Raw genomic sequence first — 17978 nt, 5'->3', positions numbered from 1 at the left:
TTTTTAGCATTGTACCATTATTTTCATAAAATTATGCAAATTTTCTTTGCCATGTATAAGATTTATTCAAAATATAAAATACATTACAAAATTAACTCAACTAAAATGTAAAATATTTACACCATTAAAGCATTTACATTTTACGCGAGTTAATTTTGAAGTTATATTTTTTTTATTTTATATTATGAATAAATATTTTTAAAATGTAATTAATATTTGGATGAAATAAAATAAAATGAAATGGAATTAAGATCATTACAGCGATGAAAAAATAGCTTTTATGATAATGGCATTTAAGATTTCATATTTCAGACCAGTTTCAAAAGGAATATAATATATTATAATTTATATATATATATATATATATATATATATATATATATATATATATATACACCATTCTTTCATAAAAAATGTATGCATATTTTTTATGCCATAATCACTGATATATTGAAAAAGTGTCATTTATTCAAAATATAAATAAAAATACATTCAAAAATTAACAACTAAAATGTAAATTATTTACACTATTAAAACATCCACATTTCACTTGAGTTAATGTTGAAGTGATATATTTTTATTTTATATTTTAATAATACTTCTAACATTTGAACAATATTCAGATTAAATCAAGTAGGCTGCATGTCATAAAATTAAGATAATCATGAAAAAAATAATGCACTTTTGACAGTTTTGAATTTGAACATTTTGAAATTGTCCTTATATTTCCAGGTTCTCTATGACTATTGGAACCCTGCATTAAAAAATCATCTACAATTGTCTTTAAACAAAATGCAATTTGTTCCATCTTTCCTCTGAGTCACGAGTGTCACATGACCAGGACATGTGCGTGAGATCCACCCGCTACAGTCGAGTGAGTGTATGCGTTTATCTAGTGTTGACGTCTTGTCATGTTGAGAGGTGAGAGTGTGTGTCATGTTGTTGAGGGTTGAGAGAGCAAAAAGTTTTCAGTGCAAAAAGTTTGTGTGCGAACGTCAATCTGTACTGTACTTTCGAGCCAGTTACTAACTAGTGTGCATCGGGGAGGCTACATCTGCTGAACTCGCAGTATTCCCGCCTGTCAAAATCACCGGTCTCAAGGCAGCTGAGGTTATTCTTGTCTACTCTGGGCTATTAAACTACTTCTGCTTTTATATTTGGTGTTGGCCATAACTGACCACTACATCTGTTATTTACAGTACCGATAAATAACACTTCTCTCACTGGTTATCTTGATGATAAATACATACATATACAGTGTATATATATATCTCACACACAGAACACGTCACGTCATAATACACACCATCAAAACCTCACAGGATAACACTGGTTTTCCATCCATAGTATATAACAAACTAAACAAAAGAAGAGAGTATAGATCGTTCTCACAAGTATTGACAAAGATTTGTAGTAGTACAGCAGTTACGTGATGTGATATGAAACTGTGGACAGTTGTAGTTTTTACACAAAAGAAACAGGAAGTTTGACGCCAGGCAACAGCGTTCAGTCCAAGTGTTCTTCATACACATAGTGTCACAACCTGACAGCACAACACAACATTCAGAGTGAATGAATAACAAGTTTCAATCAGCTCAGGATGACATCCACAGCTGATGAGTTAATAATGACTTGCACCATAATGTGGAGCAATTAAGGATCATCACGTGGGGGCAATTTGCCGTTGCTCAGGCAGTCTTGTTTTTCTTCTTTCCTTAATATTGTTGATTGATTGCAGTCTTTAAGTCTGGCATTCATTTACAATACATGGGGATTTCAACATCGCATGAATTGTGGCAAGCCTCCAAACCCTAAAAACACATCCCAGAAGGCACTTACATTAACTTATCAAAACATACTTTTTTGTTTCAGAATATTGAGAACATGTGGATAGAAGGTATCTTTCATCTCCAAACATTACTAGATAACCAGACGGAGTCCATGTCATATTTCACTCCAACAAAGTAAACTGGGTCTAGTTTGCATTATCTTCCTGACAATCAAACTTATGTTTCCCTAAAGTGTCATTACTGTAATGCATCTCAATATTTTATATATATATATATATATATATATATATATATATATATATATATATATACACACACACATATACACATTATATATATATATATATATATATATATATATATATATATATATATATATATATATGTGTATATGTGTGTGTGTATATATATATATATATATATATATATAAACATATACACACACATACGCTGCCCAGTAAGAATATTAAGAATTTATGAATGGATCATTATTACAGTGATTATTATGTTTCTAGCATGTTATATGTTTGGCAACGGCTCTTTTAGCCCTTAAAAGGTTAAAAGAAAAGTGTGTAGCTTTTTTTTTTTTTGACTGGGCAGCGTATGTGTGTGTGTGTGTGTATATATATATATATATATATATATATATATATATATATATATATATATATATATATATATATATATATTTATGAATGGATCATTATTAGAGTTATTATTATGTTTCTAGCATGTTATATGTTTGGCAATGGCTCTTTTAACCCTTGAAGATTAAAAGAAAGTGTAGCTTTTTTTTGGCTGGGCAGTGTGTGTATATATATATTGTATACGTGTGTGTGTGTGTGTGTGTGTGTGTGTGTGTGTGTGTGTGTGTGTGTGTGTGTGTGTGTGTATGTATATATATATATATATATATATATATATATATATATATATATATATATATATATATATATATATATATATACATATATATATTATATAGATAGATAGACAGATATATATTTATATTAAAGTTCATTCATTCTAGTATTGTCAAAAGTACCGACTTCGATACCAAGTGAGGCTTTGAGCAATGTTGAGCGGATTCATAAACACCTCTGATTGGCCACTGTGTTCACGCACTCAACATATACAAAGTCGATACTTCTGACAACACTAATTCATTCATTCTTTAGATTCTGTGGTAAAATGTGACCCAGACATATTCTTGACAGATTATATGAGATTCACCCTATTATTTCAATAATTAATCAGTATGTTGCCTTGGGATTGTGCAAATGAGAACATGGTATCACATGAAACCCTTAATACTAATATGCTATAGTAACATTGAGAAGATTCTATTAATACACGAATACTAAGAGTTGTGAAAACTTGATTTGGCAACATTGCTCTTTTAGTGTTCTCAAGTCCCGAATAGCATTTTAAAGTCAAATGTTCACAACAGTCATCTCAGTACAGTAACTCACAAGACATCACAGGCCTCTCTGAATGCATGAATCTGCCTGACATTGAAGCCAATTTCATAACTAAACAGGTGAAGTTAATACCTTTACTATTGTAAACAACACTATTGATTGACGCATTAAGTTCCCATTTTCTTTCTCTGCATCTTTTTTCCCGTCAGAAAAATTTCAAGGCCTAAGCAGCTCTCAGAAAAGTAGCTTTCCCATCCTTATTTTTCAGTGCAGTGATGCAACTTGAAGAGCTTTAGGGAGGGGGAAAAATTAACAGCCTTGCAAGTCTGCAGCGTGGGTGAACACTGTAGGCTAGAGTAACTACTGTCTTTACAGTCACTGGGTCCAGATAGTATAATCTCCAAATTACTCATGCTATATCTGCTTTGCTGGATACAGAGTTCTTTCTGGGTAGCGTCGCATTGGTGAGCGTGTTGCTCCTTTATCATTATCGCTCTAACCTCCCTCCACCGAAGGCTCGATGCTGTGAAACCAAGGATGAATGAGTCACAGCTCAAGTAATTCAAAGCACTGCCAAAGCATCCATACAAGCTGCATGATATTATGCAAAACACGCAATCGCTGACACCCGGAGACAAATGAATCCACATCTGGACGCACATTGTTACGGTTACACACACATAGTTGACAAAAATGTCTGAAATGTCTTCTTTTGTCATTTTAAAAAAAGTCGGCTTATGAGGGAGGCATCAAAACAAACCACTGACCGGCTCTAGAGGGACGCGGTAAAGTGAGTGGCCTAATCTCACTGCCGAACATACGGTAAGAGTGCCTTGTCCCTTGACCTTTTTTCACAGCTGGCAGCTTTTCAAGATCGTGGACTCCGCTGAACCAGGCAACATATGCCGCCTGGCTTAACGGTCCCTGCTGGGGTCCGTCCGCACTCCGCTGTCCAAATAATCCCATACTCAAAGGCACGTCAGTTGCGTTTCTCTAAAGGCCCCGCCTTTCCCACAGAGCCGCAATGTGCATTAATCTACTCAATCTGTTGTAGTGAAGTTAACAGACAACACAACAGAGTCCAAGCCTATTTCCTCCTGGAAGGGTTCGTGCTAATGCGAGAGGCTGAAGTCATGCTGTGGGTGTCCCGTGTGCTCCTGTCTGCAGTTTTTAGATGTAGCAATCTATGGTTTTGATATAACTGGATTAATCAGGAGGGGGAAAAACATGTATCAGCCCAAAACGCACACGGCTAATGCACAACACTCTCTGAATTAAACATGGCCCGGAACAAACTGCAGAGGCTGACATGAGAGTACGAAGAGGAAAAAACTGAAACACTATTACGCCTCTGCCTAGAACTCCTTGAGTGATTCATAAAATTCCTTTAGCGTAACAAGACATCCGATTAATGAACGAGAACTAAAAAATTGTGGGGGAAAGTTAAAAGCGTTCACAGCTGGAGATGATCGGCGGCACAGATGAATGACCCAGATGCTGGAGCGAACGTTGCGTTGTCTGTTTTTTGTTTAGCTAACAAAACATCCAGCTGTTCTTGAAGACGACATTCCCGACATTTGATAAAAGAACCTGGCGAGAGCGGCCTTAGCTTCTGGGTCACAGCTTGCTGAGCCACTCATGCAATGCATCATTGACAACCCTGTATGGGCAATCACAAGGCTTTCTATTCACTTCAATGGGCCTACTTGAGTATTGTGCTCATGGGAGTGAATAAACCTCTGACTAGATGGGCGTTAACAACAGGTTACAGTTACACGACAATCAAATCACTTATGATATCTCTAATTTTGCATTAAAAGTATGCATCGTGAGGCGAGCAAAATTAATTTGTGTTTTCAGCTTGATAATGAATGTTTTCATCCACAGATGTGACATTAACCATTCCGCTCAGATGGCACGTTTCCGTCTTTGTTTTAAAAGGTCAAGTAAATATCAGTCAGGTGTATTATCTGCTTCCTCTAGACATAGATGGCAGTCCGGGAGATGATTGACCCGTCTCGTTGAGACTCCATGTCGTCATCCAGGTAAGGTGCACACTCGTCCTCGTGCCGGTGGATTTGGTAGCTGGGTGGCAGTCCGCTGAAACGGTCGTACCTTTCGTCCTCTTCCTCTTCCTCCAAGCTGTCGTTCAGGGCATCGAACTTCCTGCGCTCTGCTTCATTCAGCTCACCGCTCAGCAGGATGTCATGGGCGGTTGGCGTGCTGGAGGTCATGTGCGGGAACTCGTTGCATTTCTCTGTCAGTGCTCCCGGGTCGCTTTCGCGGTACGTGTAGATCGGGCCGTTGTTGTTGGCCCCTGTGCCGTTCTTGCTGGCCTTCTTGCCTCCAAAAAGACGGGTTTTGTTGCCATAAGCGCCCTGCTCGCCGTCACCCGAATAACCATGCTGCTGGCGACGGCTTCGCATCACTAACACGGTGACCAACGCGCCGACCAAAACGAGGGCCAAGAAGCTGCCCAGGATGGCTCCGGCCACCACGCCTGCACTGGAGGGGTCTTCAGTCGACTCTGCAGAGGAGGGGAGGGGCACAAATGAGGAAGTTGCTGCTTGGTGGTGGTAGCTATTCTTCACCATACATGGTGGTGGTGTACGATTTGGTTCAGTTTAGACTGTGAAATGGTTTTTGGCTGCCCCCAGTTCCCAGCTACAAGTCCTATGGTGTGAGCCAAGTTTGCCGGATCCGCTCTCGGTTCTCGGTTCAAGAAAACAACACAAACGTCCATTTCTTCTACGCTTGGGAGCTGACCAGGTGAAATTACACTACACATATAGAGAGTATGAAAGAGAAACACACAGATGGAGAAAGGATGTAAAGATTATGTCACAGTATGATCATGCAAAGAGGAAGAATCGTAAGTTATGCTGGGAATGCAGCCTTCCAGTTAACGTCAGATAATTGGTCAGTTTGTGCATTCCCACCAAATTCCTGGGAACGTGTCCAAGTCACAAACATTAAAGGAACACCTGCTTCAGGAAGGATTAGCCCCATTTCATGCTGCAACCCACAGGGCCTGCATGGAATGTGCTACTGAGGCAGCGTGCACAGGAAGTGATGTCTATATTTGTTATATGCTGTGTGTGTGTATATATATATATATATATATATATATATATAGGTGAAGTCGAGAGTAATTATATTTACAGTCTGATTTATTCAAAAGTTTTCTGACAGAGCCTGTCTGTGCAACTTATAGAACAGTAATAGTGCTTTGCAAGTCCACTGCATTGATTTTGGTTACATTACTGTATTACACAGGTCAATACATTAAAAACGCTCGTCATACAGCTAACTTTATAAATATGCAAAGCAACGGAATTAGGAAAAAAGTGCATGAGTTTGAGGTTTTGTAAGACGCTAAAATGAATTAAAGAATACCCAGTTCACCGATTTAAAAAACAAAGCTACATTTTTCTGAGTGATGCTTGTCGGTGTAAAGCTCTTTGCTACACTGCTAAAGTGTTGTAGGTGTCAAGGTATTGCTAAGTGGTCTCTTAAATAGCTTTGAATTACAAGAGCACACTTTCCTCAGCAAGACGCACAATTTGAGAAATTATATCATCATGTCCATAGAGTAGCTCTACCAGTACAAGAGTTTTTTGAGTTTCTTTTAATAATCATTCAAAAAGACTCTCAGACTCAATAATTACTATATTTTTTTGTTGATCAAGTTGTATTTGTTGCAATGTATATGATTGTTTAAATAATAATAATAAATATCAGGGATCAATCGCTTTAAGGCCTTTAAGCACTTGCGTAAAAAGATATGTTTTATTCAACAAGCATGTAACCACTTAGATCATAGATGAAAAAGACCATTTACAGCCAATACAGGCAATTTACCATAGGAAATATATTGTTTTTAAAGCTTTTTAACAGTTATAGCCCCAACTATGGTCTGATCTACATAAAAGTTTGCATGCTTCTTTAGAATCATGTGCTCACCTAATGATGCAAAGTTCTGAGTTTTCGTTTAGGAATGATAGACTTTTGGGTAGACTTAGCCATGCCTATATTCTAAATGACCCTGCTATAGCTATCCAAAGGCCAAAGCTCAGCATTTTTTTGATAATTATTGACCTAGAGAGTCCTGACAATTGTGCCGCAGTGGTTTTATCAAGGTTGAGCCAAAAACCTAGGACTAGTTCACCAAAGTTGAAATAATCTTCAATATTTAACGAATGATTCGATGGACAGCGGCGTTCCTCAGAATGAGGAGTTCTACCATGTGGTATGTGAATGTTGTGGGCATGTGCGAAAAATTGTGCGATATACAATCCTTTACGCACGTGAAAAACGTGAAGACACCCCCCTGGTGGCCGATTATTTTTGAATTTCTCACAGGCCTTTAGGGCCGTGAGTCAAACACGCCCAGCAAGTTTCGTTCCGATCGGCCTCCGTTAACCTTGTCCGATAGCTGCTCAAACTTCATTGGCCGAGATCTTTTTCGAGGTACGTGAATGTCCTCAAAGGCAGTCTTGGCACCTTGGACAAAGACACCGCACGCCAATTTTCAAGTCAATCAGGCTGCATAGTTATAGCCATTTTTACATTTTTTTTCATGTTATAGCACCACCAAGAGGCCAGTCGTCGCGTCCTTTTTCATGCGACCACAGAATAAGCTCTTACATTTGTGTGCCGAGTTTGGTGAAAATATCTCATTCCGTTCACGAGTTATAGCCATTTTAGTAAAAGTGGCTCCGCCCACTTTGAACGTTTTGGCGGTCCTTAGGGGCCGTGAATCGAAATTTTAACTTTTTTTAATAATTATTGGCAATCAGACTGCAGAGAATCTTGCTGCACTGGTTTGGTTCCGATTGGGCCAAAAATCTAGTACTAGCTCGCAAAACTAGGTTTTTCAAAAAATCCAAAATTCCCTCAAAGTTTCAAGTCTCTACAACTTACGGTTTGGTCTGCCCAATCACTTTTATGGGAGAATGCTAGGGGAGAATTACAAAAGGGTTTCAGAGGTACATGCTCGAACCCCTAATAAAAAAATGCTAATTCATCCAGGCACAAAACATCACTACTGTTTTGCCAGGAGAATCACAACAGTTTCTCACTGTTTCTAACTAGTGGAGCAACGATATGAAATGTAAGTTACCCGATATTAACTTACAGTTTATTGTATAAAAACAAATTTGCAATTGTGCCGTTGGTCAGAATATAATTATGAGGGTCAGAGTAACAGTGACCCTAGCCTTAGCAAACAGCACTACTGAAATAAACTCAAGCTTTCTAGGTTGCATAATTCAAAGGCTAAATAGCATGTAAAGTCCTCTAAACTTATGCCTTGTTCTCGGTCAAGCAATCACCAATTCCACCTCCTGCAATTTCCCCTGTTACCATGACAATTTGAGTCATTATGGATTCAGTCTACTAGAAACAAGTCAAGAGGCTTTTTCCAAAAAAAATCATGCAGTCTCTGCTCATGTTTGCTTTCGCACTACGGTCTCTAGAACTACCGAGAAGCGTTTCATGAAAGACTGAACCGTAGACTACTGATGAAAATATATGTGCGAACATGAACACATACATTAAATTTCTTCCCACACAATTTGGATACGACTTAATATTCCTGCAATATAACAAGCATGCAGTCGCTCCCTCTCCCACACACTTTTTTTCCTTTTCGTTCGCTCCTCTGCTGGTTTGTTTTATCCCGGGAGATAGAGAGGTGCTGAAAGAGCTCTTTCTTAGGAAAGCCCGTTCCATTTCGCCGTGCCTCTCAGTCCACTGCCATTAAAGTCTCTTCAAGCTCCGCTGCTACTGAAAACAGGCTCGTATGTGGGACTAAGACACACACATACACAACTGGCTAACATCCCCAATCTCTCTTAACCTCACTCTCCACACGCTATCTCTGCCAGATGCCACAGCTCAGGATCCATTATTCAATGGCCTGGCAGACAGTGTCCGTGAACCCTACAGTCGACATCTAGCTCTGAGAAAAAAGGGTTGTGGAGAGATACACTTCACCATGATTCTGAGTACGACTGAACAACTGACTTGTTACGTCTTAACCGCTCTTGTTCTAAGGTAAAAAAAAAAAAAAAAAAAAAATAGGAGCAGTACACTCGGGACATTTTCATTTTTAATGACACTGCATCTTTAATAGGCCGTAGTGTGAGGGCTTAACCTTTTTTTTTTTTTTTTTGGTTAAATTTAAGATATTGTTATCCAAACGATGGCCAGCGGGGAAGTCTCACACTATTGATCTACTCAAGGGCTAATAAAATATTATGCAGCCAAATTTACTAACACAACTCTTTATGAGTGTTATTGAAAAAACATTGAGTTCCTACAACCCACATTGAGAGCAAACCTTAGAGAGTTGTGGAAGCTGTTAAAGGTCATTATTGTCTAAGAATGTTGATGGGCTCGAGGACAAAGCACCTCTTCAGCCCTCGTGACCTTTAACTTGTCCGCTACGCTTCTCAAGTGCCATAACTACAGCGCATTATTATTCCACCGCACTCTGTTAATGGCATGCTACAAAACCGTTCAACATTGAATTCAATTTTCCTGCATACATTCATAGCTGGAATCTGTTGCTTGGTAGCACACATACTAATGCTAATAATGTGAGACAGCTAAGAAAACAAAACAAATTATGACAACTTCTGAGGGAGTTTATTAACACCCATACAGAGTGCAGTAGTGCCTACCCATATTTTTCTGCCGTGTTGTTTTCAGAAGTATTTTTTCCATTCATTTTTCCCATAGGGATTCTTTAAAAAAAAAAAAAAGTCTTCAATAAAGGGTTTTACAACATGTACCAAACCAACCAGTTATAGGGTGAATTATTACATTACAAACATTGATTCAAAGCAAAAAAAGTATTTGAAATTCGGACAAAAAGACAAAGGTACAAGACTGTGTACTTAACGGCTTTAATGAGGGAAAGAACTATAATCCCCATGATGCATTGCAATTAAATAAAAACAATGCAGAACTATTGATTTAAAGATGTTGATTATACATATACATATATATATATATATGAATGAAGAGTTCATAAGTCCGTCTGACAAGTTTTCTTTTAAATGAGCATTTTTTTTTTACCAGGCTCCTAAGTTTAGGTTCAGTAATTTCACTTTAATTGCAATGAAAAGGTTATTAGTCAGTTATTGAAATGCCTTATTTTCAAAAATGTCACTTTAGTCAATTCATTGGCTTTTAACAAATTTGACTGTCTTTGGTTGCAAAACCATTTCAGTCCATGTGTGTTATTTTTTGTAAAAACCTCTAAGTCCAACTTTTTGGACAACAAGACATAGTCATACGTCCATTTCTGTCAGTTTTACAGCAGCAAAAGGAACACTGTTGTGTTTACATGCTACTCGTGAAATCCTGTAATGATGGACAAAACATGATAAAAAAAAATTTGCAGATCGGCAATTGAAAGCCGGCTTATATGCACACAGTCATTCATCTTGAAATCATATGATTCGATTTGCGTCTTCCGATTGGTTCTTCTGTGGACTTAGAGGCTTTTGCTGACAAAGAGAAGTGGTGTTTAGTGGTTTCTGCCAATGAACCGGTATTTCTGAATGGGCTGAAGCTGGGATTTAGCGGATTTGAAGCGAAAGAACATATACTATGCGCAGAGAGCAGGAGGTGGCATTTAGCAGTTTTTGCATCTGAACTCTTCATATACACAAATATTTAAGTAGTTTGAAGAACAGGGAGACTGACTTGAGTACGTACAATAATTCATGGTGTTTCATGGAAGTGGGCATTCCCTGCCGAGATCTTTTTGATTTGCTCGCTGTCAGTCTTTGATTGGTGGAATTTTCTTTACAGCATCATGGGCAATGTAGGTGAAAATGCGATAAAAATGCATTAAATGCGATTCTTTAAAAAACAGGTTGCACTAATACAAACTGATGGCTTCAACAAAAGCATATACCATCAATTTATAACCTTGGACCTCACAGTATAACTGTCTTTAAAGGTTTATAAGTCCTCATTAAAAATCAATCAGAAAATGAATGGAATTTTTACTTACAAAACACCCAACTGTTGCACTCCATTCGAATGTTCTTATTTGCATACGCAAGTTCTCCATTCATTGCGTCATCAGTTTCCGGCTAGAATTAATAAACTTGCTCTAGTTTCAACTCAAGACGGCACCTTTCCCAAGGCACAAGAATATGTTGAGTATAATTACAGCATTCAGGGTTGTAATTTATGTCATTATTCATGTTTTTTCTAAGCTATAGGTTGTAGGTAGAGACCACTTGGCACTCTATAAACTGATTGCTAGCAGAGCCCTATACCGAGACACCACAAAGGAGTCCGATTTTCACTCAACTATAAATGGTTCCCATTTATAAAATAACACAACAACTACCCCAGGTAGAACTACAACCGCTATGGAAGCAATCAATCACACAACAACAGAGTACCCAAAGCGATCTGCACATGCACTATGTGAGTGCGATCATTATATTCTAATTTATTTCTGCTAAAATACACAGGTTTTTTGGCAGTACAAAAGGAAAGGGATGATAGATGGAACAAACACAGACAGATCGCATTTCCTTTGACTGTAAAGGATAGGCTCAAATCTCAGCAGTGGCCTGCGGTGGCCCCTCCCTTCCGGAGTCTCACACGTCCTGTATTGATTTATTGGAGAGCTCAGGGCACATACGTTCAGCTTACACCAACTTCTCTTCTTGTCCTCCTAAAGCCTGAGCTAACTGACAGGTGACGTGGTGACCACTAATGGTGCTGCCAAAAGTAATACGGGGAAGTGTCCTAAGGGCTGACTGACCAAAGAGTTCAGTTCTACACAAGGTGATTACTTGAGAAACACCAGAAGGCCTGGTTTTGAGATGCATATTTGAGTGCGTGCATCACTAGGTCTTGTGCAACGCTTGTTAGAAAGTGCTAAATCCAACACATTTCAATGTATAATTGGGCTTTGAGCAGATCCTAATAACCCTATTGTCAGAGACACTCGTTTCCATGCTAGAACACACACACACGCTCACAGGGTTGACGGCTTAAAGAGCGGTAGAGCTTCTCTGGAGGAGGATGGTATTTCTGACATGCACGTTTCTCAATTTCGATCTGTGGCAGGCAATAATCCCAGGGTGCCTATCTTGATTTCTTTTGTCCTGCTAAAGTCACCATGTGCACTGTACATCAAAGACCCGGGCGTAAGCATGGCTGAGTGGATTACAACATCAGGATAAAAAGAAAAAACCTTTCAACCTCGCCAGGTCTTGGGTCCTGAACATGAGATTTCTAAAAATGTCATCACATGCAAAAAAGGGTGGGTGATAAATTATATACATCACACACTTAAAATATTTTAATGACGTCTTGACACTTTTAACGACTCAAATCAAAACTCTGAAAATGCTCAAACTCAAAACTAAAATCATCACTCAGAAGTGTCTACATGACATTTTTTCATTAAAATGATTTAGTAAGAATATGTGTAAGTAAATATTGCTGTTTTTGTTCTATTGGTATATAACATTTATTTCTTACAAATGAAAATGATTAAATATCATTCATCCATAAAGTACTTTCTCCTGTCACAGTTTAATATGAAGAGATAACTATAAATTAAAGCTGCAAGCAGCGTTGAAAGGGCCCTCGTCAAAGTCATATTGATATGCCACACTTCCTGCTGCCAGCAGGTGGCGCTTTGACTATAACTGAATATTGCCATGAAGATGTTTTCAGGCCAGGACATTTATCAAACATGTGAAGTTTGGGGCAGTTACAACAACTTCCTGTTTTGTGGCATTAATTGCATACATTAGCACTTAGCCAAGTGTTGCATGATTTAAAGTGCTTCTCGCATATTTGGTACTTCGTGGCATATTTAAATGTGTTTCAGTGTAAAGCATGCCATTTCCTGTTATCAGCAGGTGGCGCTATGAGTAATTGAATATCAGCATGTAGATGTCTTCAAACCAGGACTTTTATCAAACGTGAACTTTTGGACAGATCGGACATTGTATGCCTGAGTTACAACAGCTTCCTGTTTCATGGTGAAACATCAAAATTTGTCAGGCCGCCACGGACACGCCCTTCCGCGAAAACTCAAGATCTTTGCAATTTAACATCGCTTTAAGCCTTAAGATTAGACTGACCAAATATGATGTTTATCTGATTAAATTTCTAAGAGGAATTAATCACAGTGTAAAACATGCCATTTCCTGTTGTCAACAGGTGGCGCTATGACTGTAACTGAATATTGCCATGTAGATGTCTTCAGGCCAAAACTAATAAAACATGTGAAGTTTGGGGCAGATCGGACATTGTTTGCCCGAGTTACAACAACTTCCTGTTTCATGGTGAAACACTGAACTTTGTCAGGCCGCCACGGACACGCCCTTCAGCGAAAACTCAAGATCTTCGCAATTTAACAACATCTGGAAACGCAGAGAAAATTCAAAATATCTCACTTCCTTTTGAGTTTTCAGATTTTGCACCCAGGGACTTTTTTGTAGGTATTGGGCTGTTACATGTGTCTACCGAATTTCAGACCAGTACGTGAAACGTAGCACGAAGGGCACTTAATTGAAATTTTGTAGGTGGTGCTATCGAGCCATTTTGCCACACCTAATTCTGAAACCCATATCAGACGAAAATTTTCACCACTTCTGATGCGTGTGCAAAGTTTCAAAGAGCACGTTTAGGCCCTCAAAAATGCGATTCATTTCAGAGAATAATTGATAGAGCAATTCCAATAGGGTCCTCACACCATCGGTGCTCTGGCCCTAATAAGACAAAATATGGCTGTTTACTGCTATATTGATGCGTATAAATTAAAAGTATTAGTCTTGAGTTGTAAAAAAATATATATATATATAGTATTAACTAGACTTCCTGTATTTCAATTTTTGCATTACACGTTTTGAATCCATTTGGCTCTATGGTTGAAAAGATAGCTCCTCTGATTGAAAAAAATATGGACACCCTTTTGAATAGAGATATATATTGAACATTATCAAAAGGTTGGAACATATCAAGATCCATTTATCGGCCAGCCCTTCATGCAGAGCACAAGTTTATTAGAGAGAAGGTTCAGGTAATGACGAATAATGACAGATAACAGGATTGTGGAAGGAGTAGAAATCGCTCAGCTAAGCCAGCCTAACCACAGCTAAGCTGTAAAAGGATCCTGTAATGATTTTTCAACAGTTCATTGCATCCGCCATCACATCAGTGTCAACATCCATGAGAAATTCATGAAAAATGTGCCATTGTCCCATTTCAGACAGGCTGCTCCTCATAATCCACTCAGAAAAGAAGACTACTTTCCCAAAGAAAATCGAGAGGAGTAATGAGAATCTGAAAACTAAATGTTTATGAAAAAACGCAGCCGGCTCCATCTGGCTAGGCACGGCGTGCGTTCTGTTTTTGAACATTAAAGCATCGGTATATGCGGAGTGGCAGATTCTAAACTCTGACACGTGTACCAAATTGCTGAGAGAGAATGAAGGAGCAACTCAGTAAAAATGCTGTTTTTAAATAAGCCTCCATTGATTCAGACGCAGAGATGCATCGCTTGATACATCTTTAAAGCACTCCGAGCTGCACTTCTAGGGTGGATTGCACAAGCGATGCATCAGAAACTTTACAAAACAGCTTTGATACTCAATTTATCATTGATTAAAAAGAAATAATTTTTTTAAAACGTCTTAATTAAAAGAATACATAATTAAATCTTCTAGTGTTCGCATCTCATGGTTTCTAAATGGCTAACAACGTTCATAAATACTTAAATGTTCTGCATGAATCATTTTCATTACTTATTTAAGGAAAGCCCAATAAATCATTAAATCATTAGAATCAGTCCGGGTCAGAAAGGTAACCAAAACCAAGACTGAGAGAAAGCCTCATTTCTATTCTGTAATTGATCAAAGCAAAGAAAAAGGCAACCTGGTGAGCCCTCATGTTTCTAAGGTGAGCTCTAAGGTTTCGGAGTATCTGTAATGAGCCGTAATGATGGACAGTGTGGGCTAAGAGCCAGGTAATCTTGGCAGCCCACTTTTCTGACATTTCACTTAATGTTAGCAGGGTGATATCTCCTTGCCCTCTCAGTGCCTCTTTCTTTGTCTCGAATTTCTCTCGCTAAGCCGTGGGTGATAAGCTTCACCCAGGTGTCAGTCGACTGAGGTCTTTCCCTCACCTTATCTCACATGCTGAGTTTCAGACATTGTTTTCACACCGTAAGGCTGAAGACACTACAGGTAAGAGCACTAGTGCCAAAACAACTGTTTGATATGATATGAAAGCTCTGAGAGAGGGAATACATCAAATCTGATCAAGTAAACAACCATATATTCAGGACTGGAGGGACCAAATGTCATAATTTAAAGATGAAGTGTGTTTTTAGATGTTTATGCAGAAGTCAACTAGAAGCATAGGTGTTGATCTATAGCTGAGCATGCACAGAAAAACATAAAATAGCCTCCATTCATTTTATCCAATCAAAAAAAAAAAAAAAACGACTGAGATTCTGGAACTTCTCAGATACCCCTTTTCCACCAGCATGAACTGGGTGCTAGTTCAGAGCTAGTGCTATTGCCGGTTCGGAGTTGGTTCGACTGGCGAGCCATCTAAGAACCGGTTTGCCTTTTCACGGGCTAGAGAGCCACCACAGAGCCAGGTCTTACGTCACTGTATACGTCACATCTTTCCCAGCAACGCTAGCGTAGCACCGTCAAACACACCATCAACAATGGCGGACGTTGCGTTACTATTGATGCTAGTTTGTGAACCAACATCGGCATCCAAACACGGCGAATCCAACATGTTTGTCTAGTTTGCCGTAATTTGTTTAGACGGAGATGACAATCAAGCTGCTATTAGCTCGATTAGCTGCTATTTCAAAAATGGCAGTAGAAGTTATCTTGTTGGTCACGGTAACCCCGCCCCCAGCCCCTAAGCGGTTCTTACTTCTATACCAGCAATGTTTTGGTGCCACTTTTCCTGGTTCAGAGCTGGTGCTTTGGGTGTCAAAAGACAAAGAACTGATTTGAAACTAAATTCTGGCTCTGAACCAGAACTCAAACTGCCTTGGTGGAAAAGGGGTATGATTGGATCTCACATTGGGTCCCGGCTTTGGGTCTACCTGTGTGTAGATAAAGTTGAACATCCTTGTATAGCCAACTTTATATTGTTAGCTGGCTGATAATAAGACATTTGTAGGTTGATTTCCCTAAAAAAGTGCCACTTATTTACACGGTTTATTATAAATGACACACTTTACCTTTAAGAATAAACCCTTAAAAACAGTTAAATTGAGCATTAACCTGAATATCTAGTAATTACAGAACCGGATCTGATGGGTAAGATCGTCAACGAATGCAGTGAAGTGATGCAGTCTGCAATCAGCACTGCATGAGTTAATGTTTCGATTCAGAAAATCATTGCACTCAATTTCCTTGTTGAAAAGACCAGCTCAGACTAGAAGCAGCTTCTTTTAGTGCATGTTTGATGCTGGTCTACAGGATGGACCAGTGTAGCCATGCTATTTACCCTGAGGGTGAAGAAATGATCGGAAAAATAGGAAGGTCAAGATGAATTAATATTTAATATCTTGACACATGAATATTGATTATCCCATGTGATGTCTAGATGTCAAGCAGACATTGACAAACACGCACTAACCACAGCAGGATTATCACTCTTGTAAATCTTTTGTTTGGTCTTAAATTTGTTTAAGGTGGTTGGCTACAATTTGTTTTCTTTGCACTGCAGCAAAATTCTTAAAATATGATGATTATTTATCAGCTGGCAGGATGGGTCTGAGAGCATGGTCTTTCTGGTGAAGCTAATAAACAAATAAAGCCTTACTGACCAATGAACTCATGCATTCAAAACACGCTGGTCTTTTCAGGACGTGTCTTGTGTGCTGTTTTAAGTGTATGCGCGCGCATGCATGCATGCAAATGTCTTTCTGCAAAAACTCAGTTTTTTGTTTCCTTAAAAGCAGCCACTACCAACCAATAAATGGCATCAAGATTCAGCCAAGAAGTTAAGCAGCTAAATGGCCTCTCAATTCCCCCAAAAGAGTCTGCAATGAAAGACTTCAGTTTTCTGCATTAGCTGTCTGAAAATGGCTAAGGAGGGGAAAGAAATGAGGAAACACTCCTTCTTGGCAAGCTGCATGATTAGTCTGTTAACTGGCACAAGCTAAGGTCTCCCCCCTTTCAAGGCAGGAGGAAAACGGGAAGAGAAAAAGAAAGTGATTTCAACTTGAGGAGAATTCTGTCTGGGGGATGTTCGTCTTAAAAACAGCCCTCCTTCCGTGCTTTTCTCACTTTTTTATGCAAAAACACACACACACAAACACAGGCACACATTTTCTCTCCAGCTAGGCTGGTGAATCCACTGGGAGCCAGTGTAATCTAGCCTCAGTCACGTGTACAGTTTTAGGGGTTGGGGGTTTTTAAATTCCTTTTGCGTCAGCACAAGTCTCGCCTGCAATCCGCTGAGCTTTGTCATGGTGTGGCATTCGTGTCTGTTTTTGTATTAGGCCCTGTTTACACCTGACTTAATGACTTAATTGAAATACACGTGGCACAGTACAATACCAGCACAATTGGTGGCTGGTTAAACTAAAAATTGTGAATGGGTAATAAACAATTCAAAGTGAATTATCCTCTATGTGCTCCCTTTTGGGGGAAAAAAAAACCTAGCTTAAACCAGCCTTAGGAGTTTTAGTGCTGGTTTTAGCTTGTTTAAGCTGGTCTCCACTGGCCAAGGATTAGCT

At 38.8% G+C, this 17978-nt stretch overlaps 1 protein-coding gene across 3 annotated transcripts in view; it reads right to left on the bottom strand.

Annotated features, from left to right (window-relative positions):
• The window catches only part of pvrl2l (PVR cell adhesion molecule related 2 like), a 176342-nt gene that overhangs the window by 77692 nt on the left and 80672 nt on the right, over positions 1 to 17978 (bottom strand). For 2 of the 3 annotated variants that reach the window (XM_051873020.1, XM_051873018.1), the window contains exon 7: positions 2895 to 5738. The exons of the other annotated variant lie outside the window; for it this stretch is intronic. In XM_051873020.1, coding sequence (XP_051728980.1) covers positions 5191 to 5738 — 548 coding nt within the window. In that variant the 3' untranslated portion in view covers positions 2895 to 5190. Of the gene's footprint in view, positions 1 to 2894; positions 5739 to 17978 lie in introns of those variants that run through there. 3 annotated transcript variants of the gene reach the window in all.

Source organism: Ctenopharyngodon idella, chromosome 19 (assembly GCF_019924925.1).
Source record: "Ctenopharyngodon idella isolate HZGC_01 chromosome 19, HZGC01, whole genome shotgun sequence".
Lineage (NCBI taxonomy): Eukaryota > Metazoa > Chordata > Actinopteri > Cypriniformes > Xenocyprididae > Ctenopharyngodon > Ctenopharyngodon idella.
This window is presented reverse-complemented; position numbering and strand designations above follow the sequence as displayed.